The 26,042-nt window shown below is 40.6% G+C and overlaps 1 protein-coding gene across 1 annotated transcript in view; it reads left to right on the forward strand.

Annotated features, from left to right (window-relative positions):
* The window catches only part of Macrod2 (mono-ADP ribosylhydrolase 2), a 1,925,774-nt gene that overhangs the window by 1,389,414 nt on the left and 510,318 nt on the right, over window positions 1–26,042 (forward strand). The window contains exon 8 of the mRNA XM_051144748.1: window positions 10,906–10,979. Coding sequence (XP_051000705.1) covers window positions 10,906–10,979 — 74 coding nt within the window. The remainder of the gene's footprint in view (window positions 1–10,905; window positions 10,980–26,042) is intronic.

Below are 26,042 nucleotides of genomic sequence, written 5' to 3' on the forward strand. Positions count from 1 at the left end.
CTGTGAAAGTTTTCATCAAAGAAACTTTATGTCCGTTAACCTCGTCAATCACCCCAACTCTAATTCTCACTCTACCTTGTGCCCTATGAATAGCCATTTCTATATTCCCTTATTAATATATGATTAGGAGTTTTATTCTTTTTAGCTACTTGATGCCTGTACATTTATTCTTTTCTATGATCAGAAAAAGCATCAAACTCAAAAGATGCATTAATCGGAGCTCATTGGGCCATGGTTCAAACTCTTACATATATACTCACATTAGCCATTAGCTTCTTATCTAGCCTACTAATGATGCATTTTCTACTTTATCCTCACTAATTAATGCTCAAGAAGATGTATGACCTGTTTTACCCACTGGACCCCTAGCCCTAATAGAATTCATTTCCACATTAGCAGAAACCAACTGAACACCTTTGACTTAAGGAGAATTAGAATGAGTTTAGGGATTCAATGTTTAATATGTTGCAGTCTCCTTTGTATTGTTTTTATCATACCAAACTATGCTGTTATAATAAATACCATAATAGCAATCATTATCCTAAAAGATTTCACAACCCACACTCCCCAGAAATCTTTACCTCAATTATTATAGTGAAAAACATCTCTCTTTACCATAATATACTTATTAATATGAGAATCACTTTCCCTATTTTGAAATGATAAACTTATACAACTATTTAAAATTTACCATTAGCACTATGTATTTGACATATCTCTTCATCCATCACAAGATCCCCCTCATATATTAGATACACATTTGACAACAGAATTACTTTGATACAATAATTAACTGTGGTCTGAATACCCTTGTTTATGAAACTATAACTAGAGCCCTGGCTTGAGAATTAAAAGATTGTGTCCTGCCACATCCTACAGTAAATAGGATCAGTTAATAAAGCTATCAGGTTTATATCCTCCCAAATGTCAGTTTTTATCATTTCTATACTAACAATTTTTTTTTTTTTTTTTTTTTTGGTTTGTGCTACCATTAATAGCCATCATTTTCTTCAGGAACTTGACCACCTTATTCAGCTCTCACCTATTTCCAAATTTGGATTCTTATTCATAAACCCAGCCCACTGTCAACAGAAGAGGCAAACAGACAACAGCATCAATATTTGTGTAATCACCAAGATAATTAGTTCCTAGATTCAGGACAATGAATATTTAGAAATAATATTGTGGATTAAATAATATTGTAACAGTAATTCTTCTTATAAAAAGCAGGCTTTTCTCCATACCACTTCTGAATACCAGAAGCCATCCAAAGTATTTCCTTAATGGAAAAGATACTACTTTATCATGACAAAGAATTCATACCTGTCACTGTTTTATCCCAACTCCATTATGTACTAGCTGTTGTTCAATTTTCATACCTTCAGTTTCATTCATCCTAATCAGTAGTCGAAAAAGTGCCCATCCAAACTCAAATATGTAGAATTCTAGCCTACCTTTCTTTGCTCATTTAGCATGAGTCCTAGACATAATCACATCTACCCATCGCCATGATGTTTATCCTGTGAAGTCATACACTCCTATATTGGCTGGTTTTGTGTGTCAACTCGACACAACTTAGATTCAGCAGAGAAAAAGGAGCCTCAGTTGAGAAAATGCCTCCATGAGATCCAGCTGGTAGGCATTTTCTCAATTAGTAATCAATGGGAGATGCCAAGCTCATGGTGGGCGGTGCCATCCCTGCGCTGGTGGAACTGGTTTCTACAGGAAAGCAGGCTGAGGAAGGCATGGAAAAGAAGCTAGTAAGGAGAAATCCTCCATGGCCTCTTTATCAGCTCCCGCCTCCAGGTTCCTGCCCTGCTTGAGTTCCTGTCCTGACTTCTGCCAATAATGGACTATGATCTAAAAATGTAAGCCGAATAGACCCCTTCTTCCCCAACTTGATTTTCGGTCCAGGTGTTTTGTGGCAGCAATAGAAACTCTAAGGCACTTACTATCTCAGTATTCTTAATTCTATATATTAATTATAAGGTTTCAACATCATTACTTACCTACGACACAGAGCACCTAGATTAGTTTTAACCACTCTACAAACCATTACCAATTTTAGGGGACAGCTTCCTTCAAGAAATTCACTAAAAAGTACTGTGGGCAGCATACTCAATAAGACTTGGTGATGTTGTCTTAAGAGAGCTAGAGCTGGTCACCTGATTACTATTTTCTTCGTAAAGCTTTAGGAAGAGTAGGGGCCCTGGATAGAGCAGGTCCAGATAGAATTCTGGCAGGGTGGGTAGACTTTTGTTTTGTGATAGTACGGATGGGTTTATTTATTGTTGGTTATGTTTTCCTGCTTGGTATTTAGGACCAAATAGCTGACCCCAAATTAACCTTTTCCCTTTTGCTGATTAGTGCAGGTGACACTGCTCAGGGGTTACTCATGGGCACTTAGTAGGAACCCTGAGCTCCTTTAATTGTCTTCTACCATGTCTTCCATCTGAGTGGATGAGTCAGGGCCTTGCTGACCACAGAGGGTGTTTCTTCTGCCTCCCTTCCCCTCTTCCCCCTGCATGTGGGACACTGCTGGATAAGGTTGAAGTCTGACTTCTTCGGTTAGCCATTTGCACTCGGTCTATGTTGCTGGACTCCCTTTTCTCAGTGAGGTTCTCACTCCATCTGATCTGGTAACCCCAGATGTTGTAAGGAATGTCACATAGCCCTCAGGGAAGATTACAGGCCAGACCCTTTCCTGATAAGGAACTTGTTCAACAAGCTGGGGAATTCCTGGAAGTGCCCCACCCTATACTGTAGAGATCCTAGCCTCCAGAAAATGACCTTTAATCATACTTAAAGTCATCCCCTCACACATAGGATAATTAAGAACTGTTTCTTGTGATAGGTCCCAATGGTACTGACTGGAAATGAGGCATTGTACCACTGTATGCAGATAAAGTATCCTGTAACCCTTAACCCTAGTGAATCAGACACATTCACCCTGCAAACCCTTCCCCAGTGCCCAAGGTTTACAAATGAAGGCTGGCTGGCTTGCTGGGGGCGTACTCTTGTGCTCACTCTCTTGCTTGCTATTTCTCCACTATGATCATCTGACACTCCATTTATTCCAGGAAGGGAGGATGGGGACCATCTGAGACTTCATTTATTCTGGAAGTGGAAGGGTGAGCACTGCTGACACCTGAACACCTTTGCAGCTGCTGGGCCTTGTTCTACCACTGCTCTTAGCTTGGTGCTGACCTCCAGTGAGACTGGGAAGGTTGCCTAGGGCCCATGCTATGGGCCTCACCCTAAAGTGCTCTAGCCTCCCCTGAGTAAGAAACAGTTCCTTGGGACCTTTGATCTCAAGGTCCATCTGTTGTCTGGAGGCAAGCAGTTCCTGGACTAGGCCTCAAATATGCCCCTGGTTCACGTACATTCCCCACATCCTTCTAATGAGGAAGACAGACACTTTCTGGAGCTTCAAGGCTCATTTAGAGTGGTCCCGTCATGCCCTGAGGCCCAGTGATCTTTGGAGTGCTGGAGACAGACTATCGGCTATCCTTCTAGCCATTTTATCCTCAGTAGCTCAGACCTCTGGTGTTTAGTTGTCAAACACCCAGGACAATTTTAGCAATCTGAAAGAGGAAGTAATCATTTTTTAGTTTTAGCTTTTATGTAACTTTTAAACGAAACTTAGAACAATTGTATGTTTACAATGGGTCTTGGTGAAGACTCCTGCTTTAGGTATTTACGAGCCTGATAACCAGCAGGAAATATAATTAATTTGATAAAATATAAACTCTGAATCTTTACAGCCAATTCTGATAATGTTACTAAAAGCAGATCAATATCTCAGGAGCATCTGTGCCAGTGAAGTGACATGTACACATTTGCGTGCGCACGCGCATACACACACACAATCACACTCATAGGCATATGCACAAGACATCTTAATGTACACAGGCTCACATGAATATATACACAAACACTAAATAAATAAACAAATGAAAACTGTAAACAAACCTTGGTTTACTGGGTTTGTATCAGTTTGCTAGATTTTGATATTAGGAACTTTAACAGCCTTGAAACATTTTATTCTTTCCTTCTCTGATATCATGTGACATAGCAGCGTTACACACAGATTCGCTAACCCATTACAAGGGTTGGGTGTAAACTGCATTCATGACGAAGAGTAACAAACTAAGATCCAGGTTCACAGGTTGTTAAACTAAAGGTTATTGTTGCTATTGGTTTTTGGCAGGCTTATTGTTGCTAAGGTTCTTAAAGGCTTTTTTTGCATTTATTTTGGTCTCACAAGGGTATGAGAATTATAGAATGTTACATTTCAGCAAAAGATGGCGATAATATAAAGAAAAGATTTAATGATCTTGTCTGAGAAATGAAAAGAAAGTATACGGGGAACCAAAAAGTCTTTGTTAACCCTGCAGTTGTAGTTGGTATCTATTTCCCTGAAGAACTGGTATACATTTTTTTTTTCTAAGAGAACCAAGGGGGGGGGGGAGGAGAAAGGGTAAGACAGAGAGAAGGGGGGAGGATCAGAGGAGGTGCAATGTGGGGTTTTCTGATGACAGGCTGGACCCAGATGTCTGTAGAGGTTGTGGCAGAACAGGTCAGTCTCTGCAATGGAGCCCTGACTTAGAATGTCATGAAGGGACTAGTGTTATTGCTCCAAGAGCTCTATGAAGGTCAGTTGTTTATAAATAATGACAACAACAACAAAAACCTACTTCTCAGATTCTAAGAACAGAATGTAGAATGTATTCCAGAGGGAGGGTACCAACCCACAGTGATGCTTCATCCACCCAGTAGGTGATGGAGCTCAGGTCTGTCTATAAGTGACCCGGGCAACACTACCTAGGCCAAGCTTAAGAACAGAGGCTCTCTGGCCCACAGAAGTGAGACCCAACTTCTCTCTAGAGCCACCTGGTTGCTGATCTAGAACACCCAGCATGTAGCAAAGGAAGACTCAGACTATAACTTGGGTCACAGATAATTTGATCTCTCATAAGGAAGGACTTACTGTCTTGTAACCTGGCCAACTAGAAGTCTCTCAGATCAGGAAACCTGACCTCATGGACAGGCAGTGACAAATACCAGACACATACTCTTCCCTCCTACTCTGGGGAGGCATGGTGATAAGTGCCCCACATCAAAGCGTCAGGCAGGAGTAGGGCATAGTGGCACATGCCTTTAATCCCAGCACTCAGGAGGCAGAGGCCGATGAATCTCTGTGAGTTCAAGGACAGCCTGGTCTATAAAGTAAGTCCAGGATAGCCAAGGCTACACAGAGAAACCTTGTCTTGAAAAAGCAAAATCAACAACAAAAACGCCCATGTCAGGCACGGACAGAAATGATGGCCATAAGTGAGATACAGGAAGTCCAGTGGTGGGTTGTGGTAGAGTGGGGTAGTGGGGCGGGGACGGGTAGAGTTAGCATTACAGGATGAGTGGGAAATGATAGTTGTGAATGAAAAACACACACAGACTTTGTTCCTTCCCTCTCTGTCTTCTGTGTTCCCTCTACCCATATAAAATTGCCAGGCTTGAACCACTGGGACTCTTTGCCCATGCCATAAAACAACAGCAGGACTAGTGTGTCCCCCTCCAAGGCAGTGCCAGTGTCCCAGTTTCAGTCAAGGACCTCAGCATGAGCCCACCATGGTAGGCAGCATGAGGTGACAGCCTAGGGATGTTCTTGTCCCCGGCTTCATCACAAGCACCTATCTTGGCCCAACAGCCAGCAGAAGCTTGGAAATTTTCTGTGCCCTCACCCCACAATTTCAGCCAGGCTTTGTTCTGGTTGTTCTGGGAATAATGTGGAGGGAAGGGCAGGAACTCTAAAGAAAGAAAATATTCGCATGTGCTTACCAACCACATCCCACCCTTTTCCCTGGAGGGAGAATGAAAAGGAAGGAATAATAGAGACCGGGCTCCTCCTCAGAGAGACACAGCAGGGAAGCAAGAGTGAAGGCAGAAAAATAAAGCTTAGGGACTTAATTCACATAAAGAAATCGTCACCAAAAGGTAGCCACTGGAGTTGAAGCAAATGTGTGATTTTACAGAGTTGAGGGTGGGGTTTACATTTATGGGTTAAAGCCTTTAGGAAAAAAAATGAAGAAGAAGAAGAAGAAGAAGAAGAAGAAGAAGAAGAAGAAGAAGAAGAAGAAGAAGAAGAAGAAGAAGAAGAAGAACAAGAACAAGAACAAGAAGAACAAGAACAGAAGAACAAGAACAAGAGAAGAACAAGAAAGAACAAAGGAACAGAAAAAAGAACAAGAAGAAAGAACAAGAAGAAAAAGAACAAGAGAAAAGAACAGAAGAAAAAGCAAGAAGAAGAACAAGAAGAAGAAGAAGAAGAAGAAGAAGAAGAAGAAGAAGAAGAAGAAGAAGAAGAAGAAGAAGAAGAAGCCAGAAACACCCCAGTTAAAGAAAAGCCAAAGAAAGCAGGAACATACCTAAGTGTACACTATAGTCACCTTTGTCCTCCAAAGAAGCTCCTGTAACCCCCTTAGTTGGGCCACCCATTTGCCATGTGAAGTGTCCTGAGCAAGGCCAGTTCAACCAGCTATAAACCACTGGAACAAGACACAGACACAGAGGAAAGAGATCAGGACAGTGAGATGGTGTGGTGGGGTCCAGTACTTGCAGCCAAACCTCATGATTCAAGTACAATCCTTTAAACCCACACGTCATCCTCTGACATCCAGGCATGCAGAACTGTAACATGCATGCACACACATACACGAAAGGTGAGGGAGAGGGTAGAGGGAGGGGGGGAGGAGGGGGTGGAAGGAGGGAGGGAGGGAGGGAGGGAGAGAGAGAGAGAGAGAGAGAGAGAGAGAGAGAGAGAGAGAGAGAGAGAGAGAGAGAGAGAGAGAGAGAGAGAGAGAAACAGAAACACAGGGACAGGGACAGGGACAGAAAGAAAATTATTAAGTGCACTGCCAGTTCCTGGAGGGGATGTTATGGCTGAGAAGGGTTGGAAGGCCTTCATAGTAGTAAAATAGGTTGTTACTTGGTCTTATTTTGTGGGCCATTTGGTTAGGGTCAATATTTAAATATGTGGCTTGGCGTCTTACTTTCTTCTTGAGTAGTAAAGTTTATAGGCTAATTTGTTTTTCTTGACACTGGCCATTTGTACAAGGGCCATAACTCACTAGGAGACAGACTGTAGATGGATGCAGAGTGCGTCCTACGTCACCATGGAGTAAGCTCCACATAGTCAGGCCTAGTTATTAATGCATGGGAATTATGTTTATCATTTTCAGTCTTTTACCTCTACACAAATTGCATGACCAAGTAAGGGAACACAGTACAAAGCAGCCAGAGAGGCTTTAGCTTAATTAACTTAAACTAAGCTTAACTCTTAAAGTGATCACAGGTAGCAATATAGCAAGACATGAGCCTAGAGACACAGAGCAGAGTCAGAGCATCCATGAGGAGTGTTGACTCTGAGTGACCAGGACTAGCATGAGTAGAGAGGAGGCATGAAATGCTTGTAAAGGGCCATGGCTTGGCAAGTAAGCGGAGAAAACAGGCTTTGAGAGTTTCACTCTTTAACTATAGATGGAAAATGGTGCGTCGAGGTTCAGTGTGTGACCTAAGGAGGCGACGTCTGGAGTGGGATGGAGGAGGTTGATTTTGAAGATGAACAGGTGAAGTACATGATGACTGGGCCTTGGGTCGGTCATAGTTTCAGGTGTTGAAATTAGCCCAGGGATACAGAGACCCCTGAGATCATGATGAAAAGCATAACACTGTGCCAGAGGCTTTGATGTATGTGAGAGGGACCAAGAGGTCACGGATAATTGAGAACTGCCCTTGGTTGCCATGGTTCTATAAGAACTTGTCTAATTTCATCTGTGGGCAACTGTGTCTTCTCAAGGTGAGTGTTAATGCAGATGGCCATTGCAATTGAATGTGATGACAGTATTTATAGATATCCTTAGCCCTATAATTTTGTTTTGGGTAATTACTAACTAGATCTTAAAGTTGGAGAAGAATTTCTTGAGAATAAGTCTGAAAAGGGCTCCTGAGGCCACTAGAAGGGTAATGCAGAGAGGTGCTTGTGACACTGCTGGGTTGTGGCATCAAGAAAGAGTGCATTGCTGTCTCCAGTGGTGGCACACGAGAAAGACTGAGCCCGGGGTATTGAATCAGTTGGAGAAGCCATAGAAGACTAAAGCAGTGCAACTAAGCATCAGGTCCAGCTGTTCACTTGAGGACCAGTAAGAGCTCACCTGAGATCAATAGAAAAAGGAAGTAGAGTTCATGTTCTGGAGGGGCACAGTTTTCAGGCTTCGGTCACCAGCAGGGAAAGTGGAAACACACAGCGGTGACCCAGAGAAAGGTGCTGCCATAGCCAGACAGGCAAGAGGAAGGCAGGTTGTGTTTTTGTGCTGGAACATGTCAAAGAAAGTGTGTCTACAGATGTCAGTGTTCAACTCAGCAAAGGAGGTTACGGTTAATGCCATAGTGGCAAAATCATACCCTACTTCCTTTTTGCAGCCTCATGCACACACCCTGCTTTTTCTTTTTCTTTTCTTTTTTCTTTTTTTTTTTAATGTCCCTATTACTTTCCCTGCCTGTTCTGTCATTTGCTTGCCACTGTCTGTTTACTGGTGAAGACGGTGTTGTCTTGAATGGCTACTTTGCATGTCCATGCCATAAGCTTCTGTCGTCTCTTTTCTAGTCCCTGTTATCTGTGTATTTGTATCCTACTGGACTTTTCTTGCTGTTTTGTGGTTGCATATTTATTCATTTATTTCCTTCCCTAAACTTTGGACTATTATTGGACAGGATCTTGTTGAAAATGCAAAGATAACAACTTGGGTTTTGGCTCAATAATAGTTTACTAATTTACCAGTTTTCTAGCAGCTTCTTTTATAATTTTAAAAGTTTTATATTACAAAATATTCATTTAGAGAAAATGAACACTAAATATTACAGAAAGATTCACAAATGCTTAAAACATTGTGGCCTTTTTCATATCACAGAGGTTCCCATTTGTTTATAAATTAAAATACATGTATCTTGGCCCTGTCATTTGCCTCCAGGTTCCTAATGTAATTTCTAGCAAAGCCTTCAGAAAACCTAGTCAGAAAAGCAATATTTGTTCTTGAATGCTTGTAAATGAGGGCACTACAATGGTTGCCCATCTTTCCCACTCATTCTTTGTAGGCCACTGAGAGCAGAGCCATCAGTGTAAACATATTCCCGTGTATTTGCCACCAGAGGAACTCTCAACACAGCAATGTCTCTCTTTCTTTGTCAGGCCAGACAATACTATAAGAGACTCTAAATGATATCCCAGAAATGCTGATAAGACCTGAGCTTTAGGATGACTGTTGGTGGATATGGAGTGTCTTTAGGGATCGTTAAAGTACTCTGGGGACAGCAATGTGCAACTTAACAAACACTCAATTGTATACTTGTAGATAATTTTTAAAAATGAAAAACATAGGGGAAAATGGGCATACTGGAACATGGGAATCCAGAAAGGTCTAATAGGAGAGAGATTGAAGACTTATAGAAAGGCAATGATACTTAGTGATGAAGAAGCCAGTGCAGAGCTTAAAAAATATTTCAATAAAATACTCACACTTGTCCCCACTTTTGGCAACAGAGAAATGTGAGTCTGTTAGATTTCTCCTTCTTCCACTTCCTTTTGCAGATTGTATAATGATTCTGATGGTCCTGTGTTAGGGATGTGTTTAGGTCACATTAGCTAAAAAGTTGTACTGGATGTGCTTGTGACATTCTGAGTGCATCTGCCCGCACTGAGGTGAAGGAAGCATAGCTCTGCCACTCAGGCTGCTGTGGTGAAATCAAACCCACATCAGAAGGTCAGTGTAGTTGATGGGATTCTCATCCCTTCCATCCTCTCTAGTGTCCCCAAGTAGAGCTGGGATCACCGACATCTAATACTGCTAATAGATTTCTTCACTGTAGCTATTTGGTATGTTATCTTCCTTGCCTTGTGGCAGTTTGCTGATAGAATAGTGACCTAACGATTCCGCACCAACTACACATTTTCTCTGAGCCACATTTACTGGCTCTTTAAGCTGAAGAGGCAGCTGACCTAAACCAAACTCAATGCCACTTTTGGAAGTTGTTCTTTCTTTCTTTCTTTCTTTCTTTCTTTCTTTCTTTCTTTCTTTCTTTCTTTCTTTCTTTTCTCTTCCTTTTTGTTTTGTTATGTTTTGTTTTGTCTCATGATGCTTTCTTTGGATATTATTTTTTCCCTTTCCGCCTTTACCCACAGACCTTTTAAAATATATATAATTTTTTGTTTAAATATTATGGTTTTTAGTTTTTATAGGATTTCTGAGTTTACCAGTATGCATGTTTGGGGGCTTTTTCTTTGGCTCTTTGTTTTTCTGGGTTTGTTTGTTTTGTCGTATTCAGGTATGTTTGTCTTTGTATTTTATTATTATTATTATCATTATTATTTAAATATCTATTTGTTTTCTAATGGGAGAGAGACAAAAAAGGACATGTATGTGGGTAGGTGGGGAGGTGGATTTGGGAGGAGTGTGCAGGTGAGGTTGGAGGGGACTGTAATCAATATATTAGCATGAGGAAAAAACTATTTTAAATTTTTAAAAAAGCTGATGAGGATAGGATATTTTGATCTGAGCAATACTGAGAATAGAGAAATTACATTATAAACTATTAAATGTATGTGAATATTTTTAGTTGATATCGCTATTTAATGCTTTATTTTTTTTTTTTTTTAACTGGGACAAAGCTGGTCTTATTAATGCCATGTCATTGATCCAAAGTTTCACATCACTGTAAAATTTACCACCACCAGGCTTATTTCACTTGCTTGTTGAATGGAACGCTATGTAATGAGGTCAACCCTTAAGCCCTGGCCAACTTCTGCACCTCTTTCTTGTCTTATTCATTTGCTTTCTTATGCTCTTCATTTAGGTTTTCCCAATGAGCCTGCTGCAGTCATTGCCCTGGGTACGATTAAGGAATGGCTGGCCAAGAACCATCAGGAGGTAAGATGACCGACACCATGGGCATTCCAGAGTGTGTGATTTCATCCTACGTTAAAACAGCAGCAGAAAAGCCGCATCAATGTCAACCAGACCTGGTCCTTATGCCATTGCCATCTGGCTTCACTTCATTTAGGGCTACATGGGCTTAAATACTTTTCCATAACCATTTGGCTGAAGTAGACATAATGACCAGTTTGGTGGAGAAGATGAGCTAGGAGAGCAAATACGTTACCCCATACTCTGCTCTTTGTGTTTTTTGGGCAGTGTGGGTTGCGTGTGAGGACATTGGGATGGGTTTCTTGAGGATTCTTCACTCTTCCGAGGCTGTTTTCCTCATTAATGGATTACGCTAAAGTAATGTCTGTTACGCAGCTCCGTTGTTATTTATAACTAGGCCCCTTCCTAATGTGATTTCTAGGTGTGGGATTGTAATAGCGCTGCATAGTTGCTAATTGGACTGTATGGTCGGGTGTGTTTGCTTACTTGTTTGTTTTAAGTGAAATGGAATGCCTCCATCGGAGCATGTATCTCATCTCTATTTCTCTTTATTCAATAAGGTCTATGGAAAATGCGGGGACACGCAGAGTGATAAGCCAAATAATTAGTCATTGAAATAAAGCAGCAATACAGCTAAAGCAGGAAGCTGTACACTCCAGGGGTTTGTCCACTCACCCATCAAAACAGCAAGGGAGTTTTATACAATGCACAGCCTTGTGCATTGTTCCTTTCTCTGACTGTTCTGATTTTCCTCTTTAGATAGTAACTTAATTATTATAGTGAGTTTTGCTTCCATTTATGATTGTGAATTTAGCTTTCTCTTTGGGTAGGGGAAAGAGTATTTGGAAATGGCTGAATATGAAAAAAAAAAGGCTATGAAAGTTTCCTATTGAGATTTGTTGTTATCCATACTTAAAAAACTGTAGTGTCATTTTCTAATTGCTACAATTTCAACATTCATAAACCAGATATAAATACTGTTAGTCTCTAGAAGTAAAGACCATGTAACCAAATATGTACATTTTGCTGTCTTCTCTTCCCTCCCTGCAAATGTGAAATGTGTGTGTACCACAACTTCAATTTAGATGATACTTGCCTCATAGAAGGAAAAAGAAAGCAAGGCACTAATATATCTAGCTTATAAACATGGCTTATCTTCCCAGCAGTCTTCTGGGGGTATTTATGGTAGAAAATGTCAACATCACCCTCTTCTAGCGACAGAAAATTAGATCAGATTCTCAAGACTGCAAAGTCACAGGGATTGGTCTCTCATCTCATGTCTCCCGCCACTAGAGCCAAGGAAAGTAGTGGACTTCCTTTGAAGACACTGTCCACATATGTCTTTGACATAGAAACTATTCCTTAGCATAATACTGCAAGTATACTGTGTCTAACTCAAGAATATACAGGCTAAAGAAAGTTCATGTTTGTTGCCTTGGCCCATGATACAGGTGCCCATAAAGAGCTCCCATTGAGGAGCTGATGATGAAGAGGAAAGCTTACTGTTCATATGTACATTTCATTGACAAATTATCATAGCACATTGATTCAGTAAAGTTGTCTAAAGAGTTAACTTCTGGGAAAAAAATCTTAGTGTTACCTACTGAGTTCTCTTGCCTAGTCTGTCTCTGAGCCAATCTTTTGATTTCATATCCTTTCCTTGTATACATCATGGGCATTGTAGAAAACTTAGGTCATTTTGATTGGGTAGCATGTTAGTCATGGCGACTTTAAATATATCTTGTACTGGTTACCTTTTAAGAACTCCTTGTTCTAATACATACTAAAGAGTGTCAGCAAGTTAATTTGGACACGTTAGGTTTTACTGAATAAATAAATTATGTGGTGATAGATAAGAGCTAAGCAAACTGATTATTCAATAGGATTTTGATTTAGGGTTTGCTGTGCTTAACAAAACAGACTAGGTTAAAGACCTGTGAAAGACTATTACTTCCAATTCACCTGTCTTTTTGTTGCACTATTGTTTTGACATCTCGATTGGTTCAGTGAGTTATTCATTACTCTGTTCATTTGACAAATATTTACTGAAACCCAGGAAGCAAGAGGCACTTTTCTACCAGGGACAAAACACTGAAATACAAACAAATAATCCTCATCTTTTGATATTATTAGTATGCAGAGAGAGAACCAAATTAAACAAATAAAGAGATAACACAGTCCAAAGAGTTCTTTAGGAAATCAAGTATCATAACTATATAACAGATTATGAGGAGATATGATTTTAGGAGCCACCAAGACTCTTCAGAGGCTATAGCCTTGGAAGAAAGATTTTTATCATGAGGAGTAAGGTAAGTTACACAGAGCTTTTGCGGTAACGATATCACACAAGGAGGGAGCAAGAAGACAAAAGCAGAATGGGGCATGAATGTACCACAAGCAGTGGTAAGGCAGGGGGTGATAGTTATTGATGGAAGAATGTCAAGAGACAAATTTGAAGACACAGCAGAAATTGAATAATAGATGCTGTGGTCAGTAGGGAGATGTTTGACCACATTCCTAGTTTAGTATAGTGTTCCTGAAAGGTTTGGGGTAAGGGGAGAAGATGATCTATTTACTCTTTAAACAATAAATTTTGCTACTTTTTGGGAAATCGTCTTTATAAATATCAGAGAAGGATGAAGGGGTTTCAACTGAGAGACTCTTGCAGCAAATCTAGGTAAAACATGGGAGTTTGGAGAAACTATGTTAGTATAAAAGGAAGTAGCAAGGATGAGGTTTAAGACACACTTTAAAGTAGGTTTGGAGGGTTGTTTTCGGTGAGTTGACTAGTTTATTCCACAGTTACAAAGTATCCCCAAGTCTCAGTGTTATAAAACAGCAATGGTTCATTTGTTGTTCACATCATTTGTATGTCTAGAGTCATCAGAGGACATTGGATTCATCAGGAGCACAGGCTTACAGAAATATCATCTCATCATCAGAAATGCATAAACACAGGGATTCTGTGTATAGCTGTTCTTTTTCATATTTTTCCCAATGAAAGGCACCCAAAGACTAAGTTCCAGGAAACAGGAAAATGAAGTTCTTACATAATAGGAAAAGCTGAATATCAGCAAACTTAGGGATATCTATTATAAAGGTGAATCCAACATGGTGTCTGATGTGAAATGGGACATATGTAGAGAGTGAAGAATAAGAACTGACTATTTGGCTAATGCACCCAAGGTAAACTTTTTCTGTATTTACTGAGATGAAGAGAAACATTACAAAGCATAGTAACATGAAAGTATATGGAAAGTAAAAGTGATATTGCAGATAATCAAATATGGGCTTACTTTAAAAATCCAACCATTTCTTCAGTATATAAGCTGGTTTTTCATGCCTACAGCTCAATATGAAACCAACAGAGACAAGGTGAAACAAAGGTCTAGTCTTAGTGTGAGATGCATCAAAAGAAGTGCTCACACAGCTCAGGTGGAGGAGGATTGCCATAGAACTGAACTGTAGTGGACAAAAAGGAAGTCTTAGCAGTTCAAGACCAGGCCTTGAGCGCTTTCGCCAGGTGCCTGGAGTTCCAAACTAAACATACAGTATAAAAACAAAAACAAAACAAAACAAAACAAAAACCATGGCATTCTTTATTGTCCTACTGATTCAGATATTCATCTACTGTTACTTCATGATCATATTACCAATAGTATTGTTGTTTACCTAAATTTGCCTGCTTACACATGGCCACGTTGAGACCCGATCTGTGCACTCACAGGTCAGCCAGCTCTGCATGAGGCTTGGTAGGAAGGGTGCATGGCACTGAGACTCTTGGTTGATCAAATCCCCTGGAAGTTTCCTGAAAAACAAAAGCAAAAATAAAAGACAGGGATAATACGGTGTGGCTCTCCCATCAGTGGCCTTGTCGCCTTCCTCCAGATGGGCCTGTGTCTAAGTTGCACCTTCTCTTAAGGCTCAGCTGTCACACAATGACTGATGTCACGTGATTGGTGAGCTTTTGTCGTTTGTCATTTACTAACCCTCTTATTTCTGAACCTTTAGGGTGGGAACTTTTCTTTTCTGAACACAGTGGTCAGCTGGATTCTGTGTAATTTCCCAAATCGCTGGCAGCTGCCATTGAAACAGAACTTCCATACTCAGAGGTGCCCTATGGGAGTCCTTTGGTCTATATTCACCCATTAGCTTTGTTTTCTCCACTATGAATGGTAAAGGAATGGCTTTGACGACAGGTTTAGGAGCACTGCAGAACCTGCAGGAGGAAGCCTGGGTAAAGCAAGAGAAACCTAGAAGGCAATGTTAACATGCAGAATAAGAAGACAGAGGTCACATCAGAGATGAGCCAGGGGTGCAAGCTATGCCACAGCGTCTTCAGCTAAAATAAATGTTCAATTTTGCTAAGTTCACAAAACTGAAGGGAAAGACTGTGAGTTGGCTATTAAAAACTGACAGCAGCTAGAATGATGACCTTTCTGTAAGCACTCCATTTTTCTCAAGGATTAGTTTTATTACAGAGACAGGAAAGTAAAATAAAGGGATATTATGGAAGTGAGCAGTGGGAATGTGGCCCATGCCTCTATCTTGAGGTGTATGCTGTGAGGTATCATATACAGCTTCACGCATTCCTCATTTTTTACGCAACTAAAAATATCATTTCATGTGAAATCATGATTTCTCCACTCCAGGGCTCTGAGCAGCCCCTGATCATATCTGGAAGTTAGCCTAAGAAATGTTTTTACGTTGCCTGCTGTATCGTTGGACACCAGGGACTCATCTGGCATTTGGTTATTGGTCTCTGGAGCAGCATACCTAGTTGTAATTTTTCCATAGAAAGCAGAGCAGGATGTCTTTCACTCTAAAAGCTTCAAAGGGCCTGACATGCTGAGATATTTCCAGTTTATTGGGGGGTCACATTCAATATTTCAAATTCCCTAGGGGAGCACGCATTTTATAGCCTGCGATGGATGTGTTAACTCATCAAGAAAGCCTTCCTAGTAGATAAGTCATGAACAGTATAGTCTGAGATAGACCAGTAGCTTTTGGGGGGACTCACACATGACCACCTTGAAGTTCTAATCAGGTCTCAGTTGCACAGTGGGAAGCAACAGACAGGCAAATGCTTAGAATTCCAGAAAGCTCTAGTGAAAGCCATGGTCATGCACAATGGTCTAGCTGGGAGGCCAGGCCATACTTCACCTGAGGCCAACCATAGGTTCATCTGTGCAGACCATGGGATATGGATCATCTCTCCAGCTACTCCGTGGAGATTTCCTGATGTTCTTCCTCAGAATATTACCTCTCCCCCAGAAAACATGGATCCTATTCTGCAATGAGCAAGTCACAGGACAAAACCTTTGCTTCAGTTAGTTGGCACCTAGCCAGAGCTGAAAATGAACACCACAGGAGGCATCCACTCTTGCCTTTTAAACCCAAAGTTGGTTTTCTTGCATGCTGGAGGACAGGTAGGCTTTGTTTGTATCATGTATATATTTTGGAGGCTCTGCCAGACACATACTTTTTAATTATGTAGTTTACACAAACAAATTGTTATTGAAAATGTTAAGTATCATTTCTATGTCATTTCAGTTGTTTACTCTGTGTCTTCTGAGGGAAGTGCAACACCTGTGATGTTACTTTTTGTCACTTTAAGGAGCATACCTACAGATGTGGCTTGATGAGCCGAGATGTTGTACAGAGGCACAGTATCAGCCTGCAGGCATATTTAGCTCTCATTTCTACTTGGGTTTTAGAACTTACCCCATGTTTCCTACCCTACAGTGTCTCTTAGTGTCAGCGAGAGACCAAAACTGGTTTTGCATTTATTCTTAATGTCTTTTAGAAATAAAGATATTAGCCTCCCTCCCTCCCTCCCTCTCTCTCTCTCTCTCTCTCTCTCTCTCTCTCTCTCTCTCTCTCTCTCTCTCTCTCTCTCTCTGTGTGTGTGTTAATGTTACACATGTGTATGCTCCATGCAAAGGCATATGGAAGCCAGAGGAGAACATCAGGTGTCCTCTTCAATAACTCAATCACTTTCTCCTTGACCTGACGCTTGTTGGATATGCTGCTAGGCCTCTCCTATTTCTGTTGCCCTCGTGACTCGCACTGGAGTTATAGGCAGGTTCAGGAATGCCTCGCCTTTTACATGAGTGCTGAGAGTCCAAGCCTAGGTCCTCATGGTTGCACAGCAAAGGAGCACTCACTACGTCATCTCCCAGCCCCTAGATGTTGGTTTGCATTACACGCAAATGGTTGGCTCTGCCCCTCCCCTGGGCTTATTAAGGGGTTGAATAGGTTCCCCAACATTGGGAAACAGAATTAGAAACCAACCGGAGAAATTGTCCCGTCAGCCTTCTAAGCACTACACATGCAACTGTCATGCTAATTTGTCAAGGCAAAGGACACAGTTTCCTCACAGATCACAAAGGAATGGTGACACTTTAGCTTCTGTTGCCAAGGCTATTTTTTCCCCTTCTTGGCAGAGGTCTTTGAGCATATGCAGTGTTAAAAATTATTTGTCACTTTTGTTTTGGAATCACATGGAGGGATGGAGGACGAAAGAAGGAGGGACGGAAGGGAAGGAACAATGTGGGGCCTGCCTTATGTCCCTGACATGAAATGAAATAGGATCATTGTGGTTCTTAAACGGGGCAGGGGGTAAATGAAACGTGAAATGATGCTTACATTGATGATTGAGAAATTATATCCTTCACACTATGCTCTGTCTCCTGGGGGTAGTTGTTTACAAGGAACATAGTGTGCTTTCTGCAACATGGGGTGTGGCCAGTAGACAGAGGGCTTGAAGGAGCAAATGACATACTCAGAATTCCCTCGGGCAATGACCTCATTTTAGTATCAATGCCAGCCTTAGTTTTGAGGGGATTCTATGGTTAGAATCTATGTGTTTGGAAAATGAAGCCCCATCTTTGAATTCTTCACATCCTGTGCAAGAATGTGGTTATGCTAATAAGAACCAGCAACTCCAGTGCTCCTCTACAAGCTTGTCCTTGCACTTGTTCAAGAGGGTCTGTGGGCGGCAGGCATGATGCTTATCAGCTGTGACATAACTGATGACATTGACTCATTCACCAGCTTTGAGACATGCCAGCCATGCTGCTTTTGTCTAGAAGAACTCTGATGACTTTCATAAACTACAGGGTTCCCTCTTCCTTCCTTCCTTCCTTCCTTCCTTCCTTCCTTCCTTCCTTCCTTCCTTCTTTCCTCCTTTTCTTTCTCTCACACACAATATTTCACACTCTCAGAATGTCTTTGTTGAAATTTATGACAAGTGCTAGGTTGGTTGTTAGAGGCCAATTTTGTCCTTTCATTGTATTATTCTAAATTCTGCTTTTAGGGGTAAATCCAAGCCTCAAGGAACCTTCTATCCCTTGACAAGATGTTCCAATAGTTGATGCTAACATATCCTGCTCTGCGCTAGAGCCAACCAAGTAGACAGACCCATGGTACTTCCACCTTCACACTACTTTGCTATCTATGAAACAGTCACCTTTAAGGTCTTGCTTGGTGCTAGAAACTGAAATCACTTTAGGTTTCCTCCTTGCTCAGGAAGAGGCATACTCCCTAGAGTAATGCGATTTAGTTAGTCCACTGCCAGTTAGCCAGCGTGCCTCCATGTACTTCAATTACAAACTCTGAGACAGTAAGGTAAGGCAGCTCACACACTCTCTTCCCACTGTTCTATCTCTATGGGGAACCAGCTTCTTTAGCCTCTGTGTTAATTTTCTTTCAAATGGGGGCTATTGGATGGTAGCGCCCAGGAACATTGTATTCATTCAACCTGTTACCATCTCTTGAACATTAGAGCACCTTGTTAATGTCCACTCTTACGTATGATGTACATACACCCTCCCCTGTTGGCCTTCTTTAACCTAGAATGATCAGTCCATCGTATCATCACAAACAAGACAGAGTTTAGGGCATTGCAGAGAAAACCTAAGAAAACATCCTGTTCAAAATGTGGGGCTATGTTTCAATATACAAGTGGGATTTCAATAAAAAAAAAGGGCTCTAGAAAGAGTTCTAGGGCATGTAGAATAGGATTATACAAAGGCATTCTATTTTTATTTTTTAAAGCTGTTCTTTTAAAAAAATTATTATGTATACAATGTTCTGTTTACATGTACACTTGTGCACCAAAAGAGGCACCAGATTTCATTATAGATGGTTGTGAGCCACCATGTGGTTGCTGAAAATTAAACTCAAGAACTTCAGAAAACCAGATAATGCTCTTAACCTCTGAGCCATCTCTCCAGCCCTCTATAAAGGTATTTTAAAAGGAGGGAAACCAACGTGTCCTATAACCTCTGGTTCTATGCCAGTTAGTTCTTCTTTTTCTCCTTCCTTTCTTTTTTTTTGGTTTTTCGAGACAGGGTTTCTCTGTGTAGCCTTGGCCATCCTGGACTCACTTTGTAGACCAGGCTGGCCTCGAACTCACAGCAATCTGCCTGCCTCTGCCTCCCAAGTGCTGGGATTAAAGGTGTGTGCCACCACGCCCGGCTCCTTTTTCTCCTTCTTATCCTTCTCCTTCTCCTTCTTTTTCTTTTTCTCCTCCTCCTCCTCCTTCCTCTTCTTCTTCTCCTCCTCCTCCTCCTTCTTCTTCACCTTCCCTTTCCCCTTCCCCCTTTTCCTTCTTTTCCTCCTTCTTTTTCTCCTTTTTCTCTTTCTCCGTCCCCTCCCACTCTTTTTTTTTTTTTTTTTCTGTTAACTTTATACAAGCTACAGTCATCTGGGAAGAAGGAACTGTAGTTGAAAAAATGCCTCTGCAACACTGGCCTGTAGTCAAGTATATAGACCCTTTTCTTAATTAATGATTGATATAAAAGGGCTCTGCCCATAGTGGATGGTGCGATAGTGATCCAGGTTGCTAGTCCTAGGATGTACAAGCAAGCAAAGTGAACAGGCCATGGGAAGCAAGCCTGTAAGTAGCTTTCCTTCACAGCCTCTGTTTCGATTACTGCCTTGAGTCTCTACCCTCAGTGATGGACAGCTGAGGTCTATTATGTACACTATTATATATTTATAAATGACTCTTCAAGATAACTATTTCTATAACTAATTTTGCAAGTGTGGTGGTTAAAGTTCAAGGTATAAGAAATTCTTATTTCATGCCATGATATGGTCTTGCTTCTATAGCCTGTGGTTATTTCTCTAAGGTTGCCCTGGCAGCTAGAATTGGACATAGAAGTTCAAATATGTTAGTTAAAATCTCTCTATGAAATTTCTCTGCCACTGGAGTCAGGAAAGGAGGATGGTGGGGAAGCTTAGATGTGCGGGGTATCAGAGGTACCAGCTGCCATGTTCCCTGCCATTTGGCAGGCAGCCTGCTTTGGGAAGATCATTTGCTGAGGATGTCACAGATTGTGGGACAGTTGGCAGAATCCTCGAGTCCATTCTTCTGCCATGTGTAAAAGAAAATAAAAGATGAAGTAAAATAAAGTGGATTGTGTCAAAGTTGAATGGTCAGCCATATTCTAGTTTTGACAATTCAAGATAAAATTCTTAAGTTAGGGCACAGAACTCAAAATAAATTGATTGAAGAAGGACGAGAATCATTTGGAAGATATTTTTAGAGTACATGTAATAAGTTGTGTGGTTAGCCTCCATTAAAGCACTTCTGCTTCAACACCACTGATTTTCTACAATTATTGATGCTTATTAATCAGAGAATCCCATGGGATTCATTATGCTATTCTCCCACAGAGTATCCAATAATAACTTCTGTATGCTCCTACCCTCTCCTCTCTCTCCCATCCAACCTCCTCCTCACTCCCTTCACTGGCCCCGACAGCCCTCTTCCAAGTCACTTAGCCACTGACTTTCATGGCCTTCATATGTTTATATCAGAAAAAAATAATTGAGTAACATTGTCCAAAATAGTAAAATGAATTATTATCCCTTTGAAAAAAAATCCCATGTTTTGATATTTATCTCCCTGCAGGAGAAAAACCTAAAAAATACCAGTAAGTTTCTGATGACTGTGTCTTCCTCCTTCATTGCTATAGCCTCAAGATAGGAAACATGTTTTAATGGAATCCAGTACTACGTAGATTTTAAAGTGCAGGTATTAAAATCAAAGCAAGAAGTTTGCTCAATATACAGGGGGAGGAAGTCCCCCTCAGTCACAGTCATAGGGGAGGGGAGTAAGGGGAAAATGGGAGGGAGGGAGGAATGTGAGGATACAAGGGAGGGGATAACCATTAAGGTATAATATGAATAAATTAATAAATTTTTTTAATTAAAAAAAGCAAGTTTGCTCAAATGACATTTTCAGGATATACCCAGTACTGCTGTGTTGGAAAGAATGGATCTCTTTGCAAAATTTGCCTAAAAAGTCTACAAGATTATGGGAGAGATTGCAAACATAGGATCATATGCACGATGCTATCAATACCAAAGATATATAATTGCTCTTGTTTTAAATTTTTTTCCTTAGTTCTTTGAGAGTTTCATATGATGTGTTTGATCACATTCATTCCTCAGTTATTTCCAGATCTTCCTTCCTTCATTCCCTATATACCCAACCATGTTTTCTTTTCTTTCTTTCTTCTTCTTCTCCTCCTCCTCCTCCTGCTCCTTCTTCTTTTTTTGTTTTTGTTTTTGTTTTTTTGCAGGGTTTCTCTGTGTAGCCTTGGCTGTCCTGAACTTGTTTTGTAGACCAGGCTGGCCTCGAACTCACAGTGACCCACCTACCTCTGCCTCCTGAGTGATGGGATTAAAGGCATGCAGCACCACCAACCAGCTCGAACTTTGTTTTCTTAAAAAAAACAAAACAAAACAAACCCAATCATGTCCGTGTAATGTTGGATTTGTGGCCTTCCACTGGAATAGTGTTGATGAACCAGAGGATGTACTCAGAGAAAACAGTCTTTCCCTGTACAACCAAACAGGGCTTTGGTATGAGCTGGCATTGTACATGTTTTATACATCTACTGTGAGTTCCTATGTCCTGCTGTGTTTGGAATACATTTCCCTTGTAGTCATCCTTTGCCTATGGCATTTCTACAATGGTCCTGAGTCTTGGGAGAAGGAGGCTACTGCTTTTTATGCTCCAAAATGGAAACTATGACTCTCTGAAGTAGAGTTGGTAGGATAATTGTGATTTATCTATACCCACCATTGGTTATATGTATTCCAAACAGGAGTTATGTGTGCAGATTAGAGTAAACTGGAAATTGAAAAAGGAGGATTGTAGTTGTCTTATACTATTTTCTTAAACAATTTTGAAGAATTATCTACATCTTTATGAACTCAGTTTCATCATCTATAAAATAGGGGAAGGGTTGGACCATGCCTTTTCCAGTTTGGAGTTAGTGTCACTAATATGTGTCTTTTGGATCAGGCACACTGATACAGCCATAGTTTTATTTCCTGTGTCATCCTAGCACAATGTGTCTTTGATCTCTTTGACTCTCCAAGTATCTCAGGTGACAAGAAAAATCAAGCAACATTTGTACGTCATAGCTCTGTGTCTCAAAGATGGCCACTGACTCAAATATGGATGTGTCCTTAGAGTGAACATCAAAAACCTTTACCTATTTAGTCCAGGAAAAGAGAATACCATGTTGATTTTCTGTAATTGATCTGGATTACATGGCAGCTTGAAAATACCCAACTTCTAAAGCTCCTCATGAAATTAAAGGCGCTGATTATCCAAATTATCTGATACTTTTATAAATAGAAGATAAAGCTCTGAGCATGCAGTTACTTCTACATTAGACAAAGAGATAAAAACTACACTAGGAAGTCCTAGTGAAGGACACTCTAAACACCTTTTGTAAAAGCTACATGCAAGTACCTTTCCTACTTTTTAGTGGTGTGGAAAGGGGACTATTTTCATTGCCATGGGACTCCTGCTATCTTGTTTAAAGAGAAAAAAACTTCATACCTGTCATTGTCAACTAGTTCATCCCAGAGAAGGACAAAAATGAACAATTTACTCTTATTGACAAGGGCCTAATCCAAAACTTTGCTTCAGGAAGAATCTACATTAAAGCTGGAACTATCCCAGCTTTCTTCACTCATGTCACAGCAAAGAGGTGGTGCTCTGAGAACTAACTTTTTTCAGTGATAACATTTCTCATTTCTATACTATGAGTTTCAAATATGTCTGGAAAGGCAATTGCATCTTCATTCATTGGCTCAAAATACAAGAACAAATCTTACAACAATATGGATCTCAATATGGATCTGTAACTGTATTATATTGGAGCATGTCATGGTGAGTCCAGGGACATTGGGGCTTGCTCAGTAACATATTTCTTATCAGTCAGATTGCATTGTCTTCATTTCAATCCATACACTCATTATAAGTCCACAGTCTGATTGTAAGACAATCATTCATTATAATAAGCACATAATAAGAGAAATGGGGTCTACAATTTTAAAGCCAAGGTTCTAAAATCTGGTCAAAATTAAGTGTTCACATCTACAATCCCAGATTTGAGGACTCAGGAGGAGAAGGGAGAAACTGAACAATTAGAATATGATAATGGTTTTAAACATGGTTTTGTAAAACGAGTGTCAGCCATGTGGCATGTCAGCTACTAGGTGCTGGAGCATTTGATGCCTGGTGTTGGAGACGTGCTATGTCCACATGCATTCTCCATTGGACACATTCTTTTCAAAGAAACAGAAATAACTGGCAACCTAAACAATATAGTTTATAGTTCATTTTCAGTTCCACAATAAACTTGCCTATAAAAACACATGTAAATTCACCTTTCTCCCAGCTGATCCCAATTGTCATGGGGTGAAGTTGTCATGTGGTGTTGCTTAGCTTAAACATGTGCCAGTGTGATACTAGCATGTGCTAGTATGTAAAGATGTTATTTCTATTGTATTCTGCCAATTATAGGACAAAAACTCTTCATCTTTGAGTCTTTGTTTGTTTGTTTGTTTTCTGTTTTCAAAAGAGCTTGCAGAAGCCTGCAGCAATGTCTTTTAAAGCTGAGGGAGAATTGGATTTATTAGCCTTATTAGGACGTGGTGTGTCACTCTCCCAGATAGTGTCCTCTGAAAATATTTAAAAGGAAACATTAAATAGTCCCTTTATATGCTGACTTAGAGCCCGAATACAGCATAAGAATAACTCAGCTGCTTTTCTTTTGTAATAAATGTTGAGTGTTTCTGACCAGCAGATCTCTCTCCCGGCACTGTTTCTCCTGCCCTGTAACACACGTTATATGATAAAGTATTCTTCACTAATGCCTGGGGATCTCAGCTCCTCAGCGGGGCACTGGCCTGGCAATGAGTAGATCCAGAGAGAGATGCTGCAGACAACACTCTTGATCTGTTTCTGCAAAATAAGATGAAAGACACATAAGAGAAGTGATTATAAATCAAGTAGACTCAAAGTCTACTACATCAACATTTATGGGAGATTAGCTTCCCGTATTAAATAAAAAGTCCAGCTTCCAGTTGTTAGGGATTAAATCAGTTAATCTCAAGAATTTTTCTAGGCAGATTTATATTTATTCTCCTCAGTGTAGAAGCTGGGGGAATGCATCTGCCTCTTTTTTGTAATAAGAAAACAGGAGCCTGGGACTAGAGTGCAGCCTGGACAGTGGAGGGTCTGATACCTTTTCTCTACTAATGGGTGCTCACTTCTTCAGCCCCAAATGACCCTGGAAGGCATTGGCATGAGATTAAGTCAGATGATACTGATGGAAAATGCATAATCTCAGCTCACATGAAGTATCAATGAGAGTGACTAGAATGCTTTCTGTCACACTCTGTATATGTATTAGAGGACTTTTTACTCTTTTATGAATTTTTATAAATTCCCCCCTCTTTTGTATATTTTTAATATCCTTCTGATAAGCACTGTATCTGCATATGTTCTTACATCTGTCCTTGCAAGAGCTGCACTGTATAACTTGGGAAAAGTTAGTAGCATACACAGTGGAATCATTCTTTGAGTCACCATAGAAGGAAGCTTTTAAAATAAAGTCTACTTGTCTGCCTCTTGGATCGTGTATGTTTATATTGTTCCCCAAAATAAAACACTCAGTCAAATGGAGCAAGCTAATCCCCCAAGATGTGAAGGCACCTTTGGCATGGTGGCAGGCTGATTTTTTGCTTCGTTCTGGCTTGTCCTTTATAAAAGCGGTTGATACCACCCTGCCATGGCTCAGCCCCTGGCCATGAAACATGTGTCACACACAGCGTTTTCAGAGTCTTCTGCAATTGATTGGGTTACACTCCTTTAAGGAAGAACACGCTATGTTGAAATTCATTGCAGAAAACACTAGCCCTGGCAGGATTTTCTGCTATTCAGAATTTTGTTCTGAAAACAATTAGACTCTGATGGGTGTGTGTTTGACAGTACAAATTGAGCTACAAATGACCTGGGTGTGCCTCAGCTCAGTGCAGGGCAGCTTAGGAATGCATTAGGCCAAGTAATCATCATATATGATTTCCCCTTAGGTGCAGTGACATTTACAAAGTTCATTTATCTAAGGAGTTTTTCTCTCTACAAATTTAAACTCCGGGGAAATGGGATCCACATGTCCTTGATTCACTCAACTCAACTCAACTCATCAAAACGTTCTTTCCTCTCTAGGTTATTAGATGTCTTCTGAGGATTTCAACTGGTATTTTATTGTAAATGCTTTTAAGGCTTTTTGTCTGGAGGCAGGAAATGGCCATTCGCCAGCAGTAAGTGAAGCCCCCAGATAGTCACGTTCTGGTAAGGAGGGACAGGGGAAGGAAAATGAATTCCCCATGAGTTAAGTACAGTAGGTTAAAGGGTTCTTCACAGGGTGAAATAATGTATCCTCTGAAATGTCTATTTATTAAATATGTGGTTAAAGAAATGTTATAAAGCTATTTCAGCAGGAACAAGATTTAAATACCCCTCCATCCGCACATCATTGCGTACCTGTGAAGCTCCTAGGTGCATTGGCTTAACAGTGGCTCAGGGTCCTGAAATTAAAGCCACATGGAACATATAGCTTCTTCAATGTGTATAGCAGTGTCTGTGTGTGTGTCTGTGTGTGTGTATGTGTGTGTATGTGTGTGTGTATGTGTGTGTATGTGTGTGTGTATGTGTGTGTGTGTATGTGTGTGTGTCTGTGTGTCTGT

Source organism: Acomys russatus, chromosome 4, assembly GCF_903995435.1.
Source record: "Acomys russatus chromosome 4, mAcoRus1.1, whole genome shotgun sequence".
Lineage (NCBI taxonomy): Eukaryota > Metazoa > Chordata > Mammalia > Rodentia > Muridae > Acomys > Acomys russatus.